Below are 27,786 nucleotides of genomic sequence, written 5' to 3'. Positions count from 1 at the left end.
TGTTCCTAGACCATCATTGAAAATAACAATTTGTTCTTAACGGACTTGCCGAGTTAAATAAAAAAAGGTAAAATATTTTTTTAAATATATTTCTGAAAAAAATATATGGGGGATTAGAAATGATGCAGATAATTACGTTGATGGAATCTACAATATTCAAGCTGATCCACCCCCTAAAATATGAAAATAATTAATAAAAATAAGTTGGATAAGAAAAAGATATACAATAAATATAAAACATCTTTACAAGGTAAAACAGTGATCATATTTACAATATTGTCTATTTGGAAGGAAAAGTCCTGACAAAAAAGTCTCAGAAAAAGGATCTTGTGTTTAAGACATAGTTTTTATTTAAGCATATTGATAGAAGTCATAGATATCAATAAAACAGGTTGACAATTACTTTTTGTTTTTAAAAACTACGGTTGCAATTAACAGATATAATATTGTCATTATAAATGGGTTTTGTAGTCCAAGATTGTAATATATTACAAAGATTTGCATCATAATGAGAACATCAGTCATAAATGAAGTTTTACAGCACATCAACAACTATGATCATCCTATTCAGTCAACACCATCTACGACAGGGATTATCAACTAGATTTGAGCCGCGGGACTATTTTTTTATTGAGCGGATGGTCAAGGTGCCGGGAACATAATTAAATAATTTGAAGCTTAATCTGTGTTTTGGAAACTACCAAGAGGTTTGCTCTTCAACAGTGTTAATAAATGTGTTTATTACGACCAGAGTTTGTTATTATCATGTAGACAGTTGGATAAAAAAAAAAAAAGTTCACTATCAGAACCTGATCTCACCTGAGCAATATAAGGAGTATGGGGTGGTTTCCTGGACACAGATTAAGACTAGTCCTGGACTAAAATGCAAGGTCAATGCAGAATCGCCATCGAGGCTTAATCTATGTTCAGGAAACCTCTCCTATAACTTGAATGGAGTGTGTCACTCTAAACTGTTTACATACCAAAAAGGTACCGGAAATGTACAGGTTACCAAAATCATTCATCACCCTACAAAACCCAGAGATGAATTTACAAAAACAACAGTTTTATTTTTTTCATATCGGTGTCCGTCCCCATTTGCTATATAATAGTTCATCAACAATAATATTAATAACAACAATTATGTGTGTTTGGAAATACAATGAATGTTAGTGTAGTAAATATCACAAGTAGAATTAAACAGAATATCTTTATATTAATCCACTCTCCAGCCCCATTTTACACCAATACTCGACATTTGAATAGGAATACTACTGCCTTGTCTCAGGGTAAATGAGACAGGAGGTTAGCTGGAGGCCTTGAGCGCAGGTAGGGAATGTCAGGTTACATATCCCAGACCCATCCCTTTGCCCTGATGCCACTCCACTGACCCTGGCAACAGTGAGCTAGCTGGGCATCGCTCCGGGAATCCATCCCGGGTTGGTGTTTCAGGTTGGAGGGGATCCATCCCGGGCTGGTGTTTCAGGTTGGAGGGGGGAATTAAATAAATAAAGATGTGAAAAAGAGGAGGGTTGTCACTCTTCTCATTTGGTGGCTTGCCAGATGATGATGCCTAGTATGGTCAGTACTATGGACATGACCATAGCCAGAATGCACATCTTCTTACGGGACTTTCGCTAAGGGGAGAGACAGAGCAGAGGGATGGCAGGTTGGTGACAGTCGAGGTGCAGAACACAGCATGGCATCATTTAATGTTACCTGTTCCTGGGGATGAAACGCTCGAGTCGACGGTTCAACGCTATGCGGGCCGTTTTTATTCAAGCAGCAAACCCACAGCATGCTAGGTCGTTCTCAGTGATGTAGTGGAGGGTGTTACGTCGTATACCCACATTTTCTTTTCAGTGGGCTTTGTGTAAACTCACTTCTCAATCCCCACTGACGTGTATCAAAGTAGTGTAGTGGAGGGTATTACGCCGTATCAATCATGGCGTGTATCAAAGTAGTGTCGTGGAGGGTATTACGCCGTATCAATCATGGCGTGTATCAAAGTAGTGTCGTGGAGGGTATACGCCGTATCAATCATGACGTGTATCAAAGTAGTGTCGTGGAGGGTATACGCCGTATCAATCATGACGTGTATCAAAGTAGTGTAGTGGAGGATACACGCCGTATCAATCATGACGTGTATCAAAGTAGTGTAGTGGAGGGTATACGCCGTATCAATCATGACGTGTATCAAAGTAGTGTGGTGGAGGATATACGCCGTATCAATCATGACGTGTATCAAAGTAGTGTAGTGGAGGATATACGCCGTATCAATCATGACGTGTATCAAAGTAGTGTAGTGGAGGATATACGCCGTATCAATCATGACGTGTATCAAAGTAGTGTGGTGGAGGATATACGCCGTATCAATCATGACGTGTATCAAAGTAGTGTAGTGGAGGATATACGCCGTATCAATCATGACGTGTATCAAAGTAGTGTAGTGGAGGATATACGCCGTATCAATCATGACGTGTATCAAAGTAGTGTAGTGGAGGATACACGCCGTATCAATCATGCACAACGTAGCCTACACAAATGCAAATCAGTAAAATATTTGGCAATATATGGATGTGAAAAGTGCGAAAACATAGAAGAAACCTATATTATTCAGCACCCAGGGTAGGTAATGTGGCCCGGCGCTGGTTGAACCCGGCGAAAGACGGATCAAAGGTTTCAGCACCGGACCGCTCCGAACTATTCCCACGTCTCATGAGTTGTACAGTTTAGCCTCTACATTTTGCGTCTCGATAGAAGAGTTTAAGGGACAGGCTATGAGGTTTAGACCAGGGCCCTGACTTGGATCAGGAAGAGTTTAAGGGACAGGCTATGAGGTTTAAGCCTGGGCCCTGACTTGGAACAGGAAGAGTTTAAGGGACAGGCTATGAGGTTTAGGCCTGGGCCCTGACTTGGAACAGGAAGAGTTTAAGGGACAGGCTATGAGGTTTAGGCCTGGGCCCTGACTTGGAACAGGAAGAGTTTAAGGGACAGGCTATGAGGTTTAGGCCTGGGCCCTGACTTGGAACAGGAAGAGTTTAAGGGACAGGCTATGAGGTTTAGGCCTGGGCCCTGACTTGGAACAGGAAGAGTTTAAGGGACAGGCTATGAGGTTTAGGCCTGGGCCCTGACTTGGAACAGGAAGAGTTTAAGGGACAGGCTATGAGGTTTAGGCCTGGGCCCTGACTTGGAACAGGAAGAGTTTAAGGGACAGGCTGAGATTTAGACCAGGGCCCTGACTTGAACAGGTAGAGTTTAAGGGACAGGCTATGAGGTTTAGAACAGGGCCCTGACTTGAACAGGTAGAGTTTAAGGGACAGGTTTAGACCAGGGCCCTGACTTGGAACAGGAAGAGTTTAAGGGACAGGCTGAGATTTAGACCAGGGCCCTGACTTGAACAGGTAGAGTTTAAGGGACAGGCTATGAGGTTTAGACCAGGTCCCTGACTTGAACAGGTAGCCACCATTCCCACCGTAGATTAAATAGCCTACAGAAATAATGTGCCAAAGACTACAGCCTAGATTAGAAAAGTTATACAAGAATAGTAATATTAGGGTAGAAATGTATGGAAACCATGGTGTATGAAAGTGAATGTAGCCTAGGCCTTGCTTTGTAACCCATAACTCTCCTCCAGCAAAGGGAACAATACAGAGATGACTGACTGCTCCCTTCAAGCACTTGTTGTAGAATACTGATCTCAGCAGCGAGTAGCATCCAAGCCTTTAGCTGAGGTGAAGTGTAGCAACTCCTCGAGTATCCCGTTCTCATGTAACGCACCACCATAGAAAGCTGGTCCTTTTCTGAACTCTGTGCTTATCTGGTCCCTTAGCCTAACGTATCAGCCATAAGGGCCGAGCCCAACGTATCAGCCATAAGGGCCGAGCCCAACGTATCAGCCATAAGGGCCGAGCCCAACGTATCCGCCATAAGGGCCGAGCCCAACGTATCCGCCATAAGGGCCGAGCCCAACGTATCCGCCATAAGGGCCGAGCCCAACGTATCCGCCATAAGGGCCGAGCCCAACGTATCCGCCATAAGGGCCGAGCCCTGCGTATCCGCCATAAGGGCCGAGCCTTGCGTATCCGCCATAAGGGCCGAGCCTTGCGTATCCGCCATAAGGGCCGAGCCTTGCGTATCCGCCATAAGGGCCGAGCCTTGCGTATCCGCCATAAGGGCCGAGCCTAGCGTATCCGCCATAAGGGCCGAGCCTAGCGTATCCGCCATAAGGGCCGAGCCTAGCGTATCAGCCATAAGGGCCGAGCCTAGCGTATCCGCCATAAGGGCCGAGCCTAGCGTATCCGCCATAAGGGCCGAGCCTAGCGTATCCGCCATAAGGGCCGAGCCTAGCGTATCCGCCATAAGGGCCGAGCCTAGCGTATCCGCCATAAGGGCCGAGCCTAGCGTATCCGCCATAAGGGCCGAGCCTAGCGTATCCGCCATTAGGGCCGAGCCTAGCGTATCCGCCATAAGGGCCGAGCCTAGCGTATCCGCCATAAGGGCCGAGCCTAACGTATCCGCCATAAGGGCCGAGCCTAACGTATCCGCCATAAGGGCCGAGCCTAACGTATCCGCCATAAGGGCCGAGCCTAACGTATCCGCCATAAGGGCCGAGCCTAACGTATCCGCCATAAGGGCCGAGCCTAACGTATCCGCCATAAGGGCCGAGCCTAACGTATCCGCCATAAGGGCCGAGCCTAACGTATCCGCCATAAGGGCCGAGCCTAACGTATCCGCCATAAGGGCCGAGCCTAACGTATCCGCCATAAGGGCCGAGCCTAACGTATCCGCCATAAGGGCCGAGCCTAACGTATCCGCCATAAGGGCCGAGCCTAACGTATCCGCCATAAGGGCCGAGCCTAACGTATCCGCCATAAGGGCCGAGCCTAACGTATCCGCCATAAGGGCCGAGCCTAACGTATCCGCCATAAGGGCCGAGCCTAACGTATCCGCCATAAGGGCCGAGCCTAACGTATCCGCCATAAGGGCCGAGCCTAGCGTATCCGCCATAAGGGCCGAGCCTAGCGTATCCGCCATAAGGGCCGAGCCTAGCGTATCCGCCATAAGGGCCGAGCCTAGCGTATCCGCCATAAGGGCCGAGCCTAGCGTATCCGCCATAAGGGCCGAGCCTAGCGTATCCGCCATAAGGGCCGAGCCTAGCGTATCCGCCATAAGGGCCGAGCCTAGCGTATCCGCCATAAGGGCCGAGCCTAGCGTATCCGCCATAAGGGCCGAGCCTAGCGTATCCGCCATAAGGGCCGAGCCTAGCGTATCCGCCATAAGGGCCGAGCCTAACGTATCCGCCATAAGGGCTGAGCCTAACGTATCAGCCATAAGGGCAGAGCCTAGCGTATCAGCCATAAGGGCCGAGCCTAGCGTATCAGCCATAAGGGCCGAGCCTAGCGTATCAGCCATAAGGGCCGAGCCTAGCGTATCAGCCATAAGGGCCGAGCCTAACGTATCAGCCATAAGGGCCGAACCTAACGTATCAGCCATAAGGGCCGAACCTAACGTATCAGCCATAAGGGCCGAGCCTAACGTATCAGCCATAAGGGCCGAGCCTAACGTATCAGCCATAAGGGCCGAGCCTAACGTATCAGCCATAAGGGCCGAGCCTAACGTATCCGCCATAAGGGCCGAGCCTAACGTATCCGCCATAAGGGCCGAGCCTAGCGTATCCGCCATAAGGGCCGAGCCTAGCGTATCCGCCATAAGGGCCGAGCCTAGCGTATCCGCCATAAGGGCTGAGCCTAACGTATCCGCCATAAGGGCTGAGCCTAACGTATCAGCCATAAGGGCAGAGCCTAGCGTATCAGCCATAAGGGCAGAGCCTAGCGTATCAGCCATAAGGGCAGAGCCTAGCGTATCAGCCATAAGGGCCGAGCCTAACGTATCAGCCATAAGGGCCGAGCCTAACGTATCAGCCATAAGGGCCGAACCTAACGTATCAGCCATAAGGGCCGAACCTAACGTATCAGCCATAAGGGCCGAGCCTAACGTATCAGCCATAAGGGCCGAGCCTAACGTATCAGCCATAAGGGCCGAGCCTAACGTATCAGCCATAAGGGCCGAGCCTAACGTATCAGCCATAAGGGCCGAGCCTAACGTATCAGCCATAAGGGCCGAACCTAACGTATCAGCCATAAGGGCCGAACCTAACGTATCAGCCATAAGGGCCGAGCCTAACGTATCCGCCATAAGGGCCGAGCCTAACGTATCCGCCATAAGGGCCGAGCCTATCGTATCCGCCATAAGGGCTGAGCCTAACGTATCAGCCATAAGGGCCGAACCTAACGTATCAGCCATAAGGGCCGAACCTAACGTATCAGCCATAAGGGCCGAGCCTAACGTATCCGCCATAAGGGCCGAGCCTAACGTATCCGCCATAAGGGCCGAGCCTATCGTATCCGCCATAAGGGCTGAGCCTAGCGTATCCGCCATAAGGGCTGAGCCTAGCGTATCCGCCATAAGGGCTGAGCCTAGCGTATCCACCATAAGGGCTGAGCCTAACGTATCAGCCATAAGGGCCGAGCCTAGCGTATCAGCCATAAGGGCCGAGCCTAACGTATCAGCCATAAGGGCCGAGCCTAACGTATCAGCCATAAGGGCCGAGCCTAGCGTATCAGCCATAAGGGCCGAGCCTAACGTATCAGCCATAAGGGCTGAGCCTATTGTTTCATTCTGGATATCATGGTGGATTGTATTTTTCATTGACATGATTTAGGTCATTCAGAGTACATGTCTCCGTTTCTCTGAATTTTTCACACAGGGCGCCCCTTTCCACCACCGGACAGGCCATTTTGGAAATTAGAGTATACCCACTTCTCCATGGCATCAACAGCCAATCAAGCACGAGCTGGAAGCTATAACGATCCTCGATTGATCAGTTGCACCATTATATATCTTGCTATGATGTCACCTAGAATTTGCATAATGTTCAGCTTTTGTCAACTTATTGTTCTGTTCACACTTTGTTCAAACAGTTCGGCGCGAGGTGCTTTCCTTCTATTGAATAGGAATGGGTTCCCTCATTTTGTTGGCAGTCATCGCTAGCTAACAGTAGACACAGGGTCTTACTCTGCCGCAGTGATATTCTGTCTTACCTGGTAGTAGGAGGCTCTCTGGAGCTGTTCTGTCCCTCGGTCTACGTGGACCTCAGCACTCTCTACGTTGGCCTCTATGCTGTCTGTGGTGTAAACACAGAGGGTCAGACAGACTGGCTCAGCTTGTTACTGCCTTAAGGTACGGCAGATTCTTTATTTTTTACACATATGTACCGTGCCTTCAGAACGTAGTTACACCCCTTGACTTTTTCCACATTTTGTTGTGTTAGAGCCTGAATTTAAAATGGATTAAATTGAGATTGTGTCACTGACCTACACACAATACCCCATAATGTGAAAGTGGTATTATGTTTTTTGACATTTTTACAAATGTCTTCAGTCAATAAGTATTCAACCCCTTTGTTATGGCAAGCCTAAATAAGTTCAGGAGTAAAAATGTGCTTAACAAGTCACATAAGTTGCATGGACTCACTATGTGTGCAATAATAGTGCTTAACATGATTTATGAATGACTACCTCATCTCTCTAAGGTCCCTCAGTCGAGCAGTGAATTTCAAACACAGATTCAACCACAAACACCAGGGAGGTTTACCAATGCCACGCCAAGAAGGGCACCTATTGGTAGATGGGTAAAAATAAATTAAAAAGTAGACATTGAATATCCCTTTGAGCATGGTGAAGTTATTAATTACAGTTTGGATGGTGTTTCAATAACTCAGTCACTACAAATATATAGGCGTCCTTCCTAACTCAGTTGCTGGAGAGGAAGGAAACCACTCAGCGATTTCACCATGAGGCCAATGGTGACTTTAAAATAGTTTAATGGATGTGATAGGAGAAAACTGAGGATGGATCAACAACATTGTAGTTACTCCACAATACTAACCTAATTGAGAGTGACAAGAAGGAAGCCTGTATAGAATACAAATATTCCAAGGCACTAAAGTAATATAAAAAAAAATGTGGCAAACCAATTAACTTTTTGTCCTGAATACAAAGTGTTATGTTTGGGACAAATCCAACACAACACATTACTGAGTATCACTCTTCATATATTCAAGCATAGTGGTGGCTGCATCATGTTATGGGAATGCTTGTAATCGTTAAGGACTGAGGAGTTCTTCAGGATAAAAAATAAACAGAGTGGAGCTAAGCACAGACAAAATCCTAGAGGAAAACCTGGTTCAGTCTGCTTTCCACCAGACACTGGGAGATGAATTAACCTTTCAGCAGCAGAGCTTGAAGAATTTTTTAAAGAATAATGGGCAAATGTTTTACCCAGAAAGACAAAGTATTGACTCAGGGGTGTGAATACTTATGTAAATTAGATATTTCTATATTTCATTTTTATTACATTTTCTAAAATTTCTAAAAACATGTTTTCACTTTGCCATTATGGGGTATTGTATGTAGATGGGTGAGAAAATATATCAATTTAATACATTTTGAATTCAGGCTGCAACAACAAAATGTGGAATAAGTCACGGGGTATGAATACTATAATACAGATGTTTTGGGGTCAGATTATATTTTTTTAGAGAGTTCAAATCATGTTTCAGAGGCGTTGTTTTTATGAAGGAAGAAACTGATTGGGCACTGTACTCCAGTACAACAACAAGTGACGGAACTCACCAATCATCTCTCCCTGATCATGGATCATCACTGCTAGATCCTTGAAGATCTGGTTCACATCCAAGATGTCCGACTGAAATGACAACATAACTCAATAAAAAGGCAATGCTGAAATAACACATAACTCAATGAGAAAGGTAATGCGTTCCTGTTTATGCCATGTGCTCCGGAGTGGCGCAGCGGTCTAAGGCACTGCATCTCAGTGCTAGTCACTAGAGGCGTCCCTACAGACACCCTGGTTAGAATCCAGGCTGTATCACAACCGGCCGTGTTTGGGAGTCCCATAGGGCTGCGCACAATTGGTCCAGCGCCGTCCGGGTTAGGGTTTGGCCGGGGTAGGCCGTCATTGTAAATAAGAATTTGTTCTTAACTGACTTGCCTAATTAAATAAAGGGTAAATAAAATAAAATAACGTTTTTAAATGTGATGAGCATAGGCATTGGTCTGGTCCCCAGGTTCTGGGTGCATCCTGAAAGGCACCCTATTCCCCAGGGCATTAGTTTGGACCAGCACCCTATTCCCCAGGGGGTTAATTTGGACCAGCACCCTATTCCCCAGGGCGTTAGTTTGGACCAGCACCCTATTCCCCAGGGCATTAGTTTGGACCAGCACCCTATTCCCCAAGGCATTAGTTTGGACCAGCACCCTATTCCCCAAGGCATTAGTTTGGACCAGCACCCTATTCCCCAGGGCATCAGTTTGGACCAGCACCCTATTCCCCAAGGCATTAGTTTGGACCAGCACCCTATTCCCCAAGGCATTAGTTTGGACCAGCACCCTATTCCCCAAGGCATTAGTTTGGACCAGCACCCTATTCCCCAGGGCATTAGTTTGGACCAGCACCCTATTCCCCAGGGCATTCGTTTGGACCAGCACCCTATTCCCCTGGGCATTAGTTTGGACCAGCACCCTATTCCCCAGGGCATTAGTTTAGACCAGCACCCTATTCCCCAGGGCATTAGTTTGGACCAGCACCCTATTCCCCAGGGCATTAGTTTGGACCAGCACCCTATTCCCCAGAGCATTAGTTTGGACCAGCACCCTATTCCCCAGGGCATTAGTTTGGACCAGCACCCTATTCCCCAAGGCATTAGTTTGGACCAGCACCCTATTCCCCAGAGCATTAGTTTGGACCAGCACTTTATTCCCCTGGGCATTAGTTTGGACCAGCACCCTATTCCCCAGGGCATTAGTTTGGACCAGCACCCTATTCCCCAGGGCATTAGTTTGGACCAGCACCCTATTCCCCAGGGCATTAGTTTAGACCAGCACCCTATTCCCCAGGGCATTAGTTTGGACCAGCACCCTATTCCCCAGGGCATTAGTTTGGACCAGCACCCTATTCCCCAGGGCATTAGTTTGGACCAGCACCCTATTCCCCAGGGCATTAGTTTGGACCAGCACCCTATTCCCCAGGGCATTAGTTTGGACCAGCACCCTATTCCCCAGGGCGATAGTTTGGACCAGCACCCTATTCCCCAGGGAATTAGTTTGGACCAGCACCCTATTCCCCAGGGCATTAGTTTGGACCAGCACCCTATTCCCCAGAGCATTAGTTTGGACCAGCACCCTATTCCCCAGAGCATTAGTTTGGACCAGCACCCTATTCCCCAGGGCATTAGTTTGGACCAGCACCCTATTCCCCAGGGCATTAGTTTGGACCAGCACCCTATTCCCCAGAGCATTAGTTTGGACCAGCACCCTATTCCCCAGAGCATTAGTTTGGACCAGCACCCTATTCCCCAGAGCATTAGTTTGGACCAGCACCCTATTCCCCAGAGCATTAGTTTGGACCAGCACCCTATTCCCCAGGGCATTAGTTTGGACCAGCACCCTATTCCCCAGGGCATTAGTTTGGACCAGCACCCTATTCCCCAGGGCATTAGTTTTGACCAGCACCCTAAGCACAATGTAGCGAACAGGGTGTAATAAGGGACACGACCACTGTCGTGGGGGGGGGGGGGGGGGGAGAACAGACCTCCAGCTGTCTGATGTTGGTCTCTCTCTCCTTGATAAGCTCCAAGTCCTCTTCTGTTATGGCCTCCTCTGTCGTCTGTGTGGTTGTCTGACCCCAATCTTCTTGGCTACAGAAAAGAAAGAGCAAAGAAACACTTGTATGGAGAGAAGGAGATACAAGCAATATTTAAGAAACCAGGCACCATATCCTGGAGTAGAGAAGTATCATAACATCCTCCTCTGAGGGAGAGAGAGAAGCTTGAACCTACTTATCAAAAGACACGAGCTGTTCTTCAGAGGCACCATCTTCAGCCTGACAGAGAGGAACCAGACATCACTTGAAGTTTGATCATAGAAAACCTGCCAATGGTATGACATACTCAGCATTCCAGCCATTGTTCTATCTGTATTTTCAAAGCCTTACAGAGAGACGGGAACCAGCTCTGGCTCTGGCCACAGACTCCTTCTCCTTCTGTGCTGCCTGGCGCTGGATGGCCTGGAAGTTGTTGAGGGCAGCGGAGAAATCATTCATCAGCCGGTCCTTCTGGATCTTCTGTTGCCTCTGTGGGTTGAGAAGAAGAAGAAATGGGTCATTCAAACACATTGTTCCTGTCAAGGAGTTGTCACTGTCACCGAGTTCCCCCCCTAGACACCGAGTTCCCCCCCCCTAGACACCGAGTTCCCCCCCTAGAAACCGAGCCCCCCTCCCCCCTCCCCCTAGACACCGAGCCCCCCCTCCCCCTAGACGCCGAGTTCCTCCCCCTAGACACCGAGTTCCTCCCCCTAGACACCGAGTCCCCCCCCCAGACACCGAGTTCCCCCCTAGACACCGAGTCCCCCCCCCAGACACCGAGTTCCCCCCCCCCAGACACCGAGTTCCCCCCCCCCAGACACAGAGTCCCTCCCCCCTAGACACAGAGTTCCTCCCCCTAGACACCGAGTTCCCCCCCCTAGACACCGAGTTCCCCTAGACACCGAGTTCCCCTAGACACAGAGTTCCTCCCCCCTAGACACAGAGTTCCTCCCCCTAGACACCGAGTCCCTCCCTCTAGACACCGAGTTTCTCCCTCTAGACACCGAGTCCCCCCCCTCTAGACACCGAGTTCCCCCCCCCTAGACACCGAGTTCCCCCCCCCCTAGACACCGAGATCCCCAAACCCCCTAGACACCGAGTTCCCCCCCCCCCCCTAGACCCCCAAACCCCCTAGACACCGAGTTCCTCCCCCTAGACACCGAGTTCCCCCCCCCCCCAGACACCGAGTCTCCCCCCCCCCCCCAGACACCGAGTTCCCCCCCCCCCAGACACCGAGTTCCCCCCTAGACACAGAGTCCCCCCCCCCTAGACACAGAGTTCCCCCCCCCTAGACACAGAGTCCCCCCCCCCAGACACCGAGTTCCCCCCCCCTAGACACCGAGTTCCCCCCCCTAGACACCGAGTTCCTCCCCCCTAGACACAGAGTTCCTCCCCCCTAGACACAGAGTTCCTCCCCGCTAGACACCGAGATCCCCAAACCCCCTAGACACCGAGATCCCCAAACCCCCTAGACACCGAGTTCCCCCCCCCCTAGACACCGAGTTCCCCCCCCCCTAGACACCGAGATCCCCAAACCCCCTAAACACCGAGTTCCCCCCCCCCCTAGACACCGAGACCCCCCCCCCCCCCTAGACACCGAGTCCCCCCCCCCCCCTAGACACCGAGTCCCCCCCCCCCCCCTAGACACCGAGTTTCCCCCCCCCCCCTAGACACCGAGTTTCCCCCACCCCCTAGACACCGAGTTCCCCCCCCCCTAGACACCGAGTTCCCCCCCCCTAGACACCGAGTTTCCCCCCACCCCCTAGACACCGAGTTTCTCCCCCCCCCCCTAGACACCGAGTTTCCCCCCCCCCCCTAGACACCGAGTTCCCCCCCCCCCTAGACACCGAGTTCCCCCCCCCCCCTAGACACCGAGTTCCCCCCCCCCTAGACACCGAGTTTCTCCTCCCCCCTAGACACCGAGTTTCTCCCCCCCCCTAGACACCGAGATCCCCCCCCCCCCCTAGACACCGAGTTCCTCCCCTAGATCTTGGGTCAGTTTTGCATTTCCCCCACTAACGGTTAAGGTTAGGATCGGGGAAGAGGGCATGCTAGATCTGTACCTATGGGAAACTTCAACCTGGAGCCATTCAAACACACAAAAGGTTACTCAAGGTACTCCCGTTGTCATTGTTGGGATGTCCGTCCCACACACAAACTCATTGGAACAGACACTGACCTGCTCTGAAGGTGCTGAAGATAGTGAGACGGAGCCCAGGTCTTTCAGGTGCTTGTTGGTCTCCTTGGCCAGCTGGTTGGTAAAGTGCTGTATGTGTTGCCTGAAAGAACGTGAACAGTAAGGGAGATACTAAACTCTCAGGGAGTAACATAGAAGACACACACATTCTGTTCTGTATACAGCACATTAACAAGTTTGTCAGTGTATGTACTGTAAGTACATTACCAGTCAAAAGTTTGCACTCACCTACTCATTCAAGGGTTTTTCTTTATATATATTTTTTTTACTATATTGTAGAATAATAGTGAAGACAAAAACTATGAAATAACACATATGGAATTATGTAGTAACCAAAAAAAGAAACAAATCAAAATATATTTAGATTCTTCAAAGTAGCCACCCTTTGCCTTGATGACAGCTTTGCACACTCTTGGCATTCTCTCAACCAGCTTCACCTGGAATGCTTTTCCAACAGTCTTGAAGGAGTTCCCACATATGCTGAGCACTTGTTGGCTGCTTTTCCTTCACTCTGCAGTCCAACTCATCCCAAACCATCTCAATTGGTTTGAGGTCAGGTGATTGTGGATGCCAGGTCAACTGATGCAGCACTCAATCACTCTCCTTCTTGGTCAAATAGCCATTACACAGCCTGGAGGTGTGTTTTGGGTTATTGTCCTGCAGATTGTCTTTGCATTTCTTTGCATTTATTTGGGTTGCGAGTTCTGAGGCTGGTAACTCTAATGAGCTTATTCTCTGCAGCAGAGGTAACTCTGGGTCTTCCTTTCCTGTGGCGGTCCTCATGAGAGCCAGTTCCATCATAGCCCTTGATGATTTTTGCGACTGCACTTGAAGAAACTTTCAAAGTTCTTGAAATTTTCCGGATTGACTGACCTTCATGTCTTAAAGTAATAATGGACTGTCGTTTCTCTTTGAATATTTGAGCTGTTCTTGCCATAATATGGACTTTGTCTTTTACCAAATAGGACTATATTCTATATACTACTCCTACCGTGTCACAACACAACTGATTGGCTCAAATGCATTAAGGAAAGAAATTCCACAAATTAACTTTTAACAAGGCACACCTGTTAATTTAAATGCATTCCAGGTGACTACCTCATGAAGCTGGTTGAGAGAATGCCAAGCGTGTGCAAAGCTGTCATCAAGGCAAAGGGTGGCTACTTTTAATCATCTCAATTATAACATATTTTGATTTGTTTTACACTTTTTTGGTTACTACATGATTCCATTTGTGATATTTCATAGCTTTGATGTCTTCACTATTATTCTACAATGTAGAAAATAGTACAAATAATGAAAAACCCTGGAATGAGTAGGTGTGTCCAAACTTGACTGGTACTATATGTACATTAATACATTTATCAGCGTATGTACAAGCAAAACATTTTGAGAATACTTACAGACGGTCCTGCAGTTCGCTTGTGTCTTGCCTCGTCCCCAGCTGACTCACCATGCTCTTTATCTGAGCAGCTGGGAGGAGAGAAGATATACATTCTCTATACTGTAGGCCAGGGCTGCCCAACCCTCTTCCTGGTGATCTACCGTCCGGTGGGTTTTCAGTCCAACCCTAATTTAACACACCTGATTCTACTAAATAGCTGCTCAACAAGACCTTAACTAGCTGAATCAGATATGCTAAATTAGGGTTGGACTGAAAACCTACAGGACAGTAGATCTCCAGGAAGAGGGTTGGGCAGCCCTGATGTAGGCTATAGGATACATCAAGTATAGATCATTACAAAGTACTGACTGAATTATCTTCATCACATCAACTCTTCTCTTTCTGCAGCAATACTTACTGTTCTGTGTGATCTTCTGGATGTTGGAGCTGCATGTCTGGATGAGGGTATTGGAGTCCCGTGGCTGGGTGCGATAGCCGTCTGCTTTACTGTAAGACATTGCTGCCAGTATGGCGTGCTCTTAGGTCTCACGGTGAAGACTGTTGGGGGTTGCGTGGCAGGTGTATTGGGAAAACTCTGGGAGAGGAGAAAGTCGTTATAAGTTTTGTTATCAAGACAGAGATATACAGAGGGTGCAATTTGGGACACAGCCTAAAAATCATATCCAGCTGTTAATAATGGAGAATAGAGCATGATGTCCACTATATAGTGCATTCGGAAAGTATTCAGACCCCTTCCCCAACTTTGTTACTTTACAGCCTTATTCTAAAAAGGATTAAATTACTTATTTTCCTCATCAATTTACACACAATACCCCATAATGACAAAGCAAAAACCTTTATTTTTATGTTTGCACATTTATATATTAAAAAAAGAAAAAACTCCTTCTTTACATAAGTATTCAGACCCTTTGCTATGAGACTCAAAATTGAGCTCAGGTGCATCCTGTTTACATTGATCATCCTTGAAATGTTTCTACAACTTGATCGGAGTCCACCTGTGGTAAATTCAATTGATTGGACATGATTTGGAAAGGCACACACCTGTCTATATAAGGTCCCACAGTTGACAGTGTATGTCAGAGCAAAAACCAAGACATGAGGTCTTAGGAATTGTGCGTAAAGCAATCCAAGAGCCCGATATTCACTCTGACAGAGTTCCACTGTGGAGATGGGAGAACCTTCTAGAAGAACAACCATCTCTGCAGCACTCCACCAATCAGGCCTTTATGGTAGTGTGGTCAGATGGAAGCCACTCCTCAGTAAAAGGCACATGACAGTCCACTTGGAATTTGCCAAAAGGCACCTAAAGGACTCTCAAACCATGAGAAACAACAGTCTCTGGTCTGATGAAACCAAGATTGAACTCTTTGGCCTGAATGCCATGCGTCACGTCTGGAGGAAACCTGGTACCATCCCTACGGCGAAACATTGTGGTGTCAGGAATCGACGGAAAGATGAATGGAGCAATGTACAGAAAGATCCTTGATGAAAACCTGCTCCAGAGCCCTCAGGGCCTCAGACTGGGGCGAAGGTTCACCTTCCAACAGGACAATGACCCTAAGCACACAGCCAAGACAACGCAGGAGTGGCTTTGGGACAAGTCTCTGAATGTACTCGAGTGGCCCAGCCAGAACCCGGACTTGAACCTGATCTAACATATTTGATGAGACCTGAAAAAAGCCATGCAGTGACGCTCACCATCCAACCAGACAGAGCTTGAGAGGATCTTCAGAGAAAAATGGGAAAAAACTCACAAATACAGGTGCCAAGCTGGTAGCGTCATACCCAAGATGACTCGAGGCTGTAATCACTGCCAAAGGTGACTTATGTCAATGTGATAGTTAATTTAAAAAAAACAAAATTAGCACATTTTTTAAAACTATTTTTGCTTTGTCATTATCAAAATGTGGAAAAACGTCAAAGGAATACTTTCCGAATGCACTGTATATACAAAAGTATGTGGACACCCCTTCAAATTAGTGGATTTGGCTATTTTAGCCACACCCTTTGCTGGCAGATGTATAAAATCGAGCACACAGCCAAGCAATCTCCATAAACAGACATTGGCTGTAGAATGGCCTTACTGAAGAGCTCAGTGACTTTCAACGTGGCACTGTCCAACGAGTCAGTTCGTCAAATTTCTGCCCTGCTATAGCGGCACTAGTCAACTTTATGTTGGAGCAACAATAGCTTAGCTGCGAAGTGGTAGGCCACACAAGCTCACAAACAGGACCGCTGAATGCTGAAGCACGTAAAAATTGTCTGTCTTCGGTTGCAACACTTACTATGGAGTTCCAAACTGTCTCTGGAACAAACGTCAGCACACATAGGAAGTTTCATGAAATTAGTTTCAATAGCCGAGCAGCTGCACACAGGCCAAAGTTCACCATGCGCATTGTCAAGCATCGGCTGGAGTGGTGTAAAGCTCGCCGCCATTGGACTCTGGAGCAGTGGAAAGGAGTTCTCTGGAGTGATGAATCACGCTTCACCATCTGGCAGTCCGACGGACAAATCTGGGTTTGGAGGATGCCAGGAGAACGCTACCTGCACCAATGCATAGTACCAACTGTAAAGTTTGGTGGAGGATGGATAATGGTCTGGAGCTGTTTTTCATGGTTCGGGCTAGGCTAGTTCATGCGAAGGGAAATCTACAGCATACAATGACATTCTAGATGATTCTGGGCTTCCAACTTTGTGGCAACAGTTTGGGGAAGGCCTTTTCATGTTTTAGCATGACCGTGCCCCCTTGCACAAAGCTAGGTAAATATAGAAATGGTTACAGATCGGTATGGAAGAATTCTACTGGACTGCACAGAGCCCTGACCTCAACACCATCAGGATAAATTGGAACGCCAACTGCGAGCCAGACCTAATCGCCCATCAGTGCCCGACCTCACTAATGCTCATGGCTGAATGGAAGCAAGTCCCTGCAGCAATGTTCCAACATCCAGTTGGAAAGCCTTCCCTGAAGAGTGGAGGCTGTTAAAGCAGCAAAGAGGAGACCAACTCCATCTTAATGCCCATGATTTTGAAATTAGATGTTCGACAAGCAGGTGTCCACACACTTTTGGCCAAGTACTGAAAATACACTTACCAAACTTATCAGTCAAGTTTGTCCTAAGATAGGCCTATTAAACTGTGTCACAAGTTACATATTAACAGCTAAATGCCCAGTCATAACTGGAGAGAAGTGCTGTCATATATTTATAATGATGTAAAAGGGGCTTTATAAATATATTTTATTTTAGTGCTAAGTATGATTTGAAATCACAATAGTACCTGTTAAAGGTAATGACTCCACACACTTATTTCACGATCCATCCGGACGAGCTCAAATACCCATAGTAGCAAACACTATCTAGCCATTTAGTACAATCGTTGGTTTAATCGATTTTCTGTTCATCACGCCTTTAGACAGGGGAGTTCCAGGGAACAAACAAAGTGCCAGGTCAGACAGTGCCAAGTCCCACAAATGGTGCCAGGTCCCACAGTAGCATCAGACAGTGTATTGAGTGACACTATACATAACTACCTAACCAGAGATTGAGTAGGTAAGATATTAAATCGACCACAAGCGAGATTTAGCCCTTGTTGCCGCCGGGTATTTCTTCAGAATTTAAATAGCTATGTTATGGTGGCCAGCTAACGTTAGTTGGCTTGCTAGATGATTTACAGCTAAAGTTAGCGTACTAACAAAACGTACTTAAGCGTATATAGCATGCTTGCAAGCTATTTGGCTTTCCACAAAACTAGACAGTTGTTGTTTAATACAAGGTTAATGAGACGTTTCCAAATTGTATAATTTAATTGGAGTTGAATTGCCTACACAGGCCTGCTCTGATGACGCTGAAAATAGCCACGCTAGCTAGCTTGATTGTTAGCACAAAGACATCAGATGCCTGACTTGGATCCCAGCAAATTGTTGAAGCATGTCAACAAAATGTGACTTTCTATTTTACAGCGAGTTATACATTAACGTAGGTTTAAACTGAAAATAACCAAATCTTACTTGTTTAGTAGGCTGTTGCACATAAAACATCCGCTGTGCTTCACTTTGTTCCTCCGTCAAGAAGCTAGCCTCCCAAAACTGTCAAATGACGTCATTGCATACATTAAAAACAACTTTGGGTGGCGCCAAAAGTAATAAAAAAAATCAAGAGTAATTATTTTTTTAAACATTAACATACATATAGTAAAAAATGTTGACGCGTTTTACAACTTTCGCTCGGGAGCAGAAGACGATTCCCTACAAAATGGTATTCAGAAACTAAACAAACTCAGAGTAGGCTTGGTCATGCAAAATAATATCTCAAATCCTGTCCAGGGTTGGATTCATTCAATGGGCAGCCCGTCCCTCCCTTTCAGTCACTGGGAAACCTTGTGACTCGCGGTTTTCTGCTGATGAAACCAGCTCTCACTTTGCTCAACAGAGACTGGGGCACATTTAGCAGTACACAACGGTTGAGAATACGCAGAAAAATAAAACAACCATGCCTCTGACATGTAGAATAAGGAATCATGTCCACTCTATTCATGCCATTGCTATCCGCAGCGTTCCACAACGTTGTACCGGGCTGAACTCTCCACAGTCTATGAGACTTGAAAGAATTCCTGTAATTTTGGTTGGGTCATTTTATAAGAAATCTCTACCTGGCAACATGATACATACACGTTTACTCCATCTTTACAAACACATATGGAAACAGACAGAAGGCAGTGTAACATTGCAGATTACACAATCACTTATTCAATTGAGAAATGTGTGTCCCAAATGGCACTCTATTCCTTATATAGAGCAATACTTTTGACCTAAGCTCTTTTAGGCCCTAGCTAAAAGTAGTGCTGCACTAAATAGAGAATATGGTCCCATTTGGGATACATCCATCTCTGCAGTTTGGCAAAGCATAACAAATGAAAACAGGAAGCTATTCTTAGGCACAGCAGGACTTTTATAAAGATGCACAAAATAAAACATTTGTCAATTAACCAAAAAAATGATGTCTTGTAAGCAAATGGCAGTTCTGGCCAAGGACTGGGGATATGTCTTTAGCCTTTCCATGATCAAACATTTACAGAATATAATATGAAAGGCCAAAGAACATGGCAAAAGAGGATATTGCCATTCCATTGTATGCCTCAACAGTAGACAGGTTCTGGAAGGCTACTCGTGGTTCCAAATGCTTGTTCCGAGGATTCCAAGGGTTGCCAGTGGCACTGGATAAGGGCATCATACAGTTCCTCACTGTGTTCCATAAACTTCCTGTTGGCTTCCAACACATCCAGCTCTGGGTTAGGATCTACAATGGAGGAAAAGGCTGGCAGTGATTATTTGTTGACTTATGTCAACAACCCCAGTCTCCTGCTCGGGAAACTAACGCCTTAAACATTAGACCAAGAAGAGGACAAGTCCGACTCCGCTAAGTTCCATACACTGGTTAATCCTCGGAACATGCAGGATATCAATCTAAATTCATTATGAAACACCTCAATTCCATCAAGTCAATGTCATCAAGAGCCTTTTAGATAATAGGCCACAAAAGTCTGGAGAAAAACAAGCAGGAAAAATAAAGAGCACGTACCTTCCAGACCATCCTCTTCAACAGCTTCATTTTCCTGAAAATGTTAAATGAGTTGGTTTTAATAAAAATGATTGTGTATATTGAAAAGTCTTAACTATACGAAGGAAAAGACAATGCGTTAAGGTGTTAATATTGCATGTCTAAGAAGTAGTAGTGACGTTGACCTACTTAACCACGTCACCAGTAACGGTGACGTTGACCTACGTAACACGTCACCAGTAACGGTGACGTTGACCTACGTAACACGTCACCAGTAACGGTGACGTTGACCTACGTAACCAGTAACGGTGACTTTGACCTACGTAACCAGTAACGGTGACCTACGTAACCAGTAACGGTGACCTACGTAACCAGTAACGGTGACGTTGACCTACGTAACCAGTAACGGTGACCTACGTAACCAGTAACGGTGACGTTGACCTACGTAACCAGTAACGGTGACGTTGACCTACGTAACCAGTAACGGTGACGTTGACCTACGTAACCAGTAACGGTGACGTTGACCTACGTAAACACGTCACCAGTAACGGTGACTTTGACCTACGTAACCAGTAACGGTGACGTTGACCTACGTAACCAGTAACGGTGACGTTGACCTACGTAACCAGTAACGGTGACGTTGACCTACGTAACATACCAAATCAAATTGTATTGGCCACGTACACATATTTTGCGGGTGTAGCAAAATGCTTGTGTTCCTAGCTCCAACAATACAGTAATATCTAAAAATTCACAACAATACACAAATCTAAAGTAAAATAATGGATAAGAAATATATCTATATATTAGAACGAGCAATGTCGGAGTGACATTGACTAAAATGCAGTAGAATACAGTATATACATATGAAATGAGTATAGCAGTATGTAAACATTAAAGTGACCAGTGATTCCATGTGTATGTACAGTTTAAGTCGGAGGTTTACATATACCTCAGCCAAATACATTTAAAATCAGTTTCACAATTTCTGACATTTAATCCTATTAAAGATTCCCTGTCTTAGGTCAGTTAGGATCACCACTTTATTTAAAAAAAATTGAAATGTCAGAATAATAGAAGAGAATGATTTATTTAAGCTTTTATTTATTTTATCACATTCCCAGTGGGTCAGAAGTTTGCATACACTCAATTAGTATTTGGTAGCATTGCCTTTAAATTGTTTAACTTGGGTCAAACATTTTGGGTAGCCTTCCACAAGCTTCCCACAATAAGTTGGGGGAATTTTGGCCCATTGTTCCTGACAGAGTTGGTGTAACTGAATCAGGTTTGTAGGCCTCCTTGCCCGCACACGCTTTTTCAGTTCTGCCCACAAATTTTCTATGGGATTGAGGTCAGGGCTTTGTGATGGCCACTCCAATACCTTGACACTTAAGCCATTTTACCACAACTTTGGAAGTATGCTTGGGGTCATTGTCCATTTGGAAGGCCCATTTGCGACCCAGCTTTAACTTCCTGACTGATGTCTTGAAATGTTGCTTCAATGTCCACATCTCACGTAACATATCACCAGTAAAGGTGACGTTGAGCAACGTAACATATCACCAGTAAAGGTGACGTTGAGCAACGTAACATATCACCAGTAAAGGTGACGTTGAGCAACGTAACATATCACCAGTAAAGGTGACGTTGAGCAACATAACATATCACCGGTGAAGGGGGAGCAGGGCAGCAATCTTACCTGTGCAGGATTCTGTGTGTAATCATACTGGTTGTAGTTGTAGCCGCCATAGTTGCCTCCATTCTGGTCGTAGCCCCAAGAGCCCCATCCACCACCGTACGGCTGTTGATTGTATTGTTGCTGGTTGTGTCTGTAGCCTCCTCCATGTGACCCCCACGCCCTGTTGTCTGATTGATTATGCCTAGTTCTGTGAGTGAGAGAGAAGTATTGGTAACCGAGGCATCTGACAGTGATTATTAAAACCCATCTCTTTATGGAGTTGAAAAACTATTATTTTGGGGAAAGATACTCTCTGCTCAGGTCTTCATGAGCGCTTTGCAAAATCTGACTAACAAGGGGGATAGTCAAATATTATGTTGGAAATATAGCTACAGTATTAAAGGCTATAAAAGGTGGTTTTTGAAACTGAATGGGTTCATGCTACAACCCTGGTTTTTCAAATGGTAAATACACACCATGTCTGGAGACGGCTTATAACATAGTAATACAGTAAGAACTGACGTAAAACTCACTTGTTAGCAGCTAGGCTCAGTCGTAGGGGCTTGCTCCCGAGCCCCACCGCTCCCTGACACTCCTCCAGCGCCAACTTTTGAAGCCTCTGGTCTGGGAACTGGACAAACCCACAACCCCTGGAAACAAGAGAAACGTCCAGACAAGTAAATAACTAGCTTCGGCTGTGAATATTTTTTGGGTCGTTGAAGAAGTTTAGACAAGTTAATATTATTAGTGTAGAAGTAGTGACTATTATAAATAGTCGTGGAATAGTAACAGTTGATGTTTTGGAAACGGGCCGTATCAATTGTATTCACATCCTATTAGATCACATCAACCTTGATATATGGAAACCCTTCTATAGGGATTATAATATCCTACTGGACTCACTTGGAGTTCCCCGTGCCATCCAGCACCACCTTCCCCCCACGACAGGAAGGGTAGCGGTTGTAGAAGAACTCGTAGAGCATCCCGTCATCCACTTCAGGTGTGAGATCCCCAACAAACAGAGAATGGAGTGGACTGTAGCAGAGAGAAAGGAGTTGTGTGTTCATTTCCAATGTTTCTATATGGCATCTCATGACATTTAGTTTGACTTGCAATCAAGCGGGTTGATATACCTGCTTTCTCCTTGCTTCCCAAAAGTGGCCCTGTTTAACTTAAATCTTCTGGGCTGTGAAGTACAAAAAGGCTTCCTTAAAAATGCACATTTACAATATGACGACAATATGCATTCATTTATACAAGCGCTAATGAGGAAAATTGCATAAACATCTTGTTTTGTCTCAGGCTACCAAAAAGCATTATGTATAAACTGATACAATCTGGGTCTGCATCCCACTGGGCCCGGGTCAAAAGTAGTGAACTACATTAGGGGATGAATAGTGTGCAAATTGGGGATGCAAAATTGAATCCATAACATTCAAGTAGCCTTGTTAAACGGTATATTTACCGGTGTGGCTCCTGGCAGTGCTTTTCCATTGACTTTACGAAGACACCTCTCAGCGGTGGCTTCATCTGTCAGCTCCACGAAGCAGTAGCCTGCTGCACCCCTACTGAAGAGCAACACAGAGAAGGGATATCAGTCCAATGTTGCATCCAAAGGATGGATTTTAACTGTGTGTGGTGTGTAGCTATAATACACTGGTGCTAGCCTGGGTACCAGCCTGTTTGTGCCCTCATGCCACTCCATGTCATGTCAAAGGCACAAAAGCTCACTAAGCTCAGGACTCTCTCTGCAACTGGATCCTGAACTTCCTGACGGGCTGCCCCCAGGTGGCGAGGGTAGGCAACAACACATACACCACACAGACCTTCAACACGGGGCCCCACAGGGGTGTGTGCTAACACAGGGGTGTGTGTTTATTATCTATGCTGTTGGCTAGTCACTTTACCCCTACCTACAGTATACTGCTGTTACTGTCTATTATCTATCCTGTTGTCTAGTCACTTTACCCCTACCTACAGTATACTGCTGTTACTGTCTATTATCTATCCTGTTGGCTAGTCACTTTACCCCTACCTACAGTATACTGCTGTTACTGTCTATTATCTATCCTGTTGGCTAGTCACTTTACCCCTACCTACAGTATACTGCTGTTACTGTCTATTATCTATCCTGTTGTCTAGTCACTTTACCCCTACCTACAGTATACTGCTGTTACTGTCTATTATCTATCCTGTTGTCTAGTCACTTTACCCCTACCTACAGTATACTGCTGTTACTGTCTATTATCTATCCTGTTGGCTAGTCACTTTACCCCTACCTACAGTATACTGCTGTTACTGTCTATTATCTATCCTGTTGACTAGTCACTTTACCCCTACCTATATGTACATACAATCCCTTCAGAAGGTATTCACACCCCTTTGACTACAGCCTGATTCAATTGAATTTGCCACTGCCCTAAATGCAATACCCCATAATGTCAACAGGGAATATATTTTAGTTTTTTTTTTGTACAAATATATTAAATAAGTATTCAACCCATTTGTTATAGCAAGCATGAGAAGGTTCAGGTGTAATAATGTGCTTAACAAGTCACAAGTAGCATGAGGTCACTGTGTGCAATAATAGTGCATTACATGATTTTTGAATGACTACCTCATCTCTGTACCCCACACATACAATCTGTAAAGGTCCCTCAGTCAAGCACTGAATTTCAAAACACAGATTCAATCACAAAGATCAGGTGAGGTTTTCCAATGCCTCGCAAAGAAGGGCACGTATTGGTAGATGGGTAAAAAACAAAACAAATGGTGAAGCATGGTGAAGTTATGGTATATCACAGGGTTGGGCGGTATCCAGACCCCGTCCTCTCATCCTGGGATTTACGGAATTACCAACTTAGTGCACAAGAGGACACCCCCAAAAAATACGCTAAACAACCCATTGGCTGTCTATTACCAGAATGCAAACTAAATTAGCACATGTAATAGCGAATTTCCATGAAGGTTGCTAGCTAAATGTGCTAAAGAGCGCAAATTAAAAAATTAAATTTCAATGACAGGCAATCCAGCTCATAGTTTTGTGTGCAGCTGGCCAATTTGATTATTTCCCCCATGTGGTTCATCAGGTTCTACTGTCATTTTCTGTCGACTAAAACCTGGTGTATCACAAAGCATTACCAAATTAATTTTACGACGCTCCTGACAAACAGTTTTTGTGCCAACGTTGCTTCCAGAGGCAGTTTAGAACTCTGTAATGAGTGTTGCAACAGAGGACAGACGATTTTTACACGCTACAGCATTCGGCGGTCTTGTTCTGTGAGCTTGTGTGGCCTACCACTTCACAGCTGAGCCGTTGTTGCTTCTAGACATTTCCACTTCACAATAACAGCACGTACAGTTGACCAGGGCAGCTCTAGCAGGGCAGACATTTGACGAACTGACTTGTTGGAAAGGTGGCATCCTATGACGGTACACAATTGGCCCAACATTGTCCGGGTTAGGCCGTCATTGTAAATAAGAATTTGTTCTTAACTGACTTGTCTAGTTCAATAAAAAATACACTTCGGATTGTTTTGCCAGCTATTTAGTATGAGGGGGAAATTCCCCTATGAAATCGCAGGATTCCATAGCAGAAATTACAACAGCACAAAGTAAACTAACCGTCCTGGGGGCGCTTAAATGTGTGTTCAGTCAGAACTTCTGGGTCTGCTCTAGTCTCCCAATAACTGTCGCGCCAGACGGTTTACTTCTGCACGCAATATCTGCTCTATCAGGTACAGATGGTGCTAAAGGAAATTGTAAGTCACTTGTAAATAAATGTTCATAACAGTCATGGGAGCCTGGGACTTGATAAACCGGACAACTACATCCAACAAGAGTCCAAGGACAGAGGGATACACTAGCTAGAACCTTCTCATCAAGGATCTGGTAGGACAAAAAAGTATGAAGTTGGCTGGCTAATTTGATTGTTTCCCCATGTGGTTCACCAGGTTCTACTGTCATGTTCTGTGGACTAAAACAGCATAAAACCTGGTGTATCACAAAGCATTATCAAATGAATTAGCCAGAGAAACAGTTTGGTAGATTTTTGGTCAAACTTTTCTACCTTTGATAACCAGAAAGCTAGCTGTTAGCTCAAGGAAGGGGGGGGGGGCCAAAGTACAGCACGACGGGCACTTCAATCCGGCCCACAAGACACACACATATATACACACACCCACACCCACACTCTTTTTCTCCCCAATTTCGTGGTATCCAATTGGTAGTTACAGTCTTGTCCCATCGCTGCAACTCCCGTACGGACTCGGGAGAGGTGAAGATGTAGAGCCATGCGTCCTCCAAAACACGACCCAGCCAAGCCGCACTGCTTCTTGACACAATGTCCGCTTAACCCGGAAGCCAGCTGCACCACAGTGTCGGAGGAAACACTGTACACCTGGCGACCGTGTTAGCGTGCATGCGCCCGGCCCGCCACACGAGTCGCTAGAGCGCGATGGGACAAGGAAATCTCGCCCTGCCGAACCCGGACGACTCTGGGCCAATTGTGCGCCGCCTCATGGGTCTCCCAGTCACGGCCAGCTGTGACACAGCCTGGAATCGAATCTGGGTCTGTAGTGACGCCTCAAGCACTGCGATACAGTGCTTTAGACCGATGCGCCACTCGGGAGGCCCTCGCAAAATCCCGATGTGGCCCTCGAGCCAAAAAGTTTGCCAACCCCTGTGTTAGCTAGTTAGTTCCCATGCCAATTTCAAGTCTAAAATAATACCTGCCTAACTCGGAAATATTATGTTATTTCATAACATCATGCTAGCACATCATGCTTTGTGACATTATGTTAGCTAGCTATCCCCAGTTAGATAATGCTTTGTGACATTATGTTAGCTAGCTATCCCCAGTTAGATAATGCTTTGTGACATTATGTTAGCTAGCTATCCCCAGTTAGATAATGCTTTGTGACATTATGTTAGCTAGCTATCCCCAGTTAGATAATGCTTTGTGACATTATGTTAGCTAGCTATCCCCAGTTAGATAATGCTTTGTGACATTATGTTAGCTAGCTATCCCCAGTTAGATAATGCTTTGTGACATTATGTTAGCTAGCTATCCCCAGTTAGATAATGCTTTGTGACATTATGTTAGCTAGCTATCCCCAGTTAGATAATGCTTTGTGACATTATGTTTGCTAGCTATCCCCAGTTAGATAATGTGTTTCACTCATTCATCGTGAGCTGGCTGTTCGTTCTAAATACACTGAACAAAAATATAAACGCAAAATGTAAAGTGTTGGTCCCATGTTTCATGAGCTGAAATAAAACAAAATCCCAGTTTTTCTTTCTGTATATGTGCAAAACTGCTACAGTAAGTATCTTTATTTGAAAGATTAGTTATTTCTGATATGAAAGATTCGGGTTATATCAGAATAATTTTCGAAAACCGGTTTGAAAGCTATGATTAACTTTCCCAAATGTTAAAATAACGTTGGACTTGTAGTTCATATGGAGCCAAATGTGGGCGAATGTAATCGCTGAAAACCCTAACGTTACATGCGGAGAAGGGGGTTAGAGAGCCAGCGTAGTTATAGCTTTTAACTCAGGTCAAACGTCCTAGATAAAATACTCACCCGGTCATCTTGTTGCGTATAATCCTTACACTCACCACCAACTCCCCCATAGTGCCGAAGGCTCGGGTTATGAAGTTTTCGTCCATGTAGGGCTCCAACTACCAAACAAACAGACTTCATTATCATAACATGGTAACGTTAACTTAGCTAAGAGTTAGCTACCACATGTCCATTGCAAATATTATAAAGGCTGCGTTTAGCTAGTAATGTGTCAAAATGTTCCATCTGCAGCAAGTTAACCGATTTAGCACTAATAAACTAAGTTAGTCGGGTGGCTAGTTATGTTACTACTAGCTAGCATGCTAGCAAACATAACTTAAGTTGAAGCTAGCTACTTAGCTTCAACTAGCTAATTTACCTACAACCTGAAGTGTTAAAAATATCGACTGAACTGGTTTGAGATACTCACGTTTCCCATCCATAGCGTGCTCATGTTTTAAGACCTGAAGTAAACCTTAATATTTTTTACATTTACAGTTGTTAATCTCCGAAATAACACATGCAGCCCCTTGTGTCGTGTCGGAAGAGGCAACAGGGGAGCTTCTGCGCACGCGCCTTGAATAAGTCCAACTGACTGCTCTCTACCCTGGTCCCAGATCTGTTTGTGCCATCATACCGCACGCACAAAAATGTAAATA

General features: G+C 45.8%; 2 protein-coding genes across 3 annotated transcripts; both read right to left on the bottom strand.

Annotated features, from left to right (window-relative positions):
- Positions 1–327: 327 nt before the first annotated feature.
- LOC139559114 (syntaxin-12-like) lies at positions 328–18,463 on the bottom strand. The gene is made up of 10 exons (XM_071374837.1): positions 18,337–18,463; positions 14,725–14,901; positions 14,326–14,395; positions 12,905–13,004; positions 11,077–11,214; positions 10,922–10,965; positions 10,675–10,780; positions 8,697–8,769; positions 7,104–7,186; positions 328–1,637 (listed from the first exon to the last, which is right to left on the bottom strand). Exons 2-10 carry the CDS (start codon positions 14,822–14,824, stop codon positions 1,545–1,547), a joined length of 807 nt encoding a protein of 268 aa, XP_071230938.1. The 5' UTR covers positions 14,825–14,901; positions 18,337–18,463; the 3' UTR covers positions 328–1,544.
- A 795-nt stretch (positions 18,464–19,258) lies between these two features.
- LOC139559113 (tRNA selenocysteine 1-associated protein 1-like) lies at positions 19,259–27,760 on the bottom strand. Of its 2 annotated transcripts, none has more exons than XM_071374835.1 (9): positions 27,558–27,760; positions 27,149–27,246; positions 23,029–23,131; positions 22,697–22,749; positions 22,467–22,598; positions 22,097–22,213; positions 21,585–21,771; positions 19,907–19,940; positions 19,259–19,624 (listed from the first exon to the last, which is right to left on the bottom strand). In XM_071374835.1, the coding sequence occupies exons 1-9, from the start codon at positions 27,579–27,581 to the stop codon at positions 19,464–19,466; spliced, it is 909 nt and encodes a 302-aa protein (XP_071230936.1). In that variant the 5' UTR covers positions 27,582–27,760; the 3' UTR covers positions 19,259–19,463. The 2 variants fall into 2 exon arrangements, with proteins under 2 accessions (XP_071230936.1, XP_071230937.1); XM_071374836.1 differs by having other exon boundaries at positions 23,029–23,128; positions 27,558–27,735.
- Positions 27,761–27,786: the final 26 nt, after the last annotated feature.

The sequence above is a fragment of the Salvelinus alpinus genome, chromosome 29 (genome assembly GCF_045679555.1).
Source record: "Salvelinus alpinus chromosome 29, SLU_Salpinus.1, whole genome shotgun sequence".
Taxonomy (NCBI): Eukaryota; Metazoa; Chordata; class Actinopteri; order Salmoniformes; family Salmonidae; genus Salvelinus; species Salvelinus alpinus.
The sequence above is the reverse complement of the archived record's forward strand: the minus strand, read 5'-3'. Positions and strand labels throughout refer to the sequence as shown.

What these genes read in the sequence shown, in the direction of transcription:
- LOC139559114 (XM_071374837.1), bottom strand. Translation starts at nt 14,824, where the DNA reads ATGTCTTACAGTAAAGCAGACGGCTATCGCACCCAGCCACGGGACTCC. An exon ending in AGCGAACTGCAGGACCGTCT is followed by an intron (nt 13,005 to 14,325) that starts GTAAGTATTCTC and finishes ACGTTCTTTCAG; the next exon opens with GCAACACATACAGCACTTTA. An exon ending in GAGCTGGTTCCCGTCTCTCT is followed by an intron (nt 10,966 to 11,076) that starts GTAAGGCTTTGA and finishes CCTCTCTGTCAG; the next exon opens with GCTGAAGATGGTGCCTCTGA.
- LOC139559113 (XM_071374835.1), bottom strand. Translation starts at nt 27,581, where the DNA reads ATGAGCACGCTATGGATGGGAAAC. An exon ending in GCACGCTATGGATGGGAAAC is followed by an intron (nt 27,247 to 27,557) that starts GTGAGTATCTCA and finishes TTTGTTTGGTAG; the next exon opens with TTGGAGCCCTACATGGACGA. An exon ending in CTGAGCCTAGCTGCTAACAA is followed by an intron (nt 21,772 to 22,096) that starts GTGAGTTTTACG and finishes TCTCACTCACAG; the next exon opens with AACTAGGCATAATCAATCAG.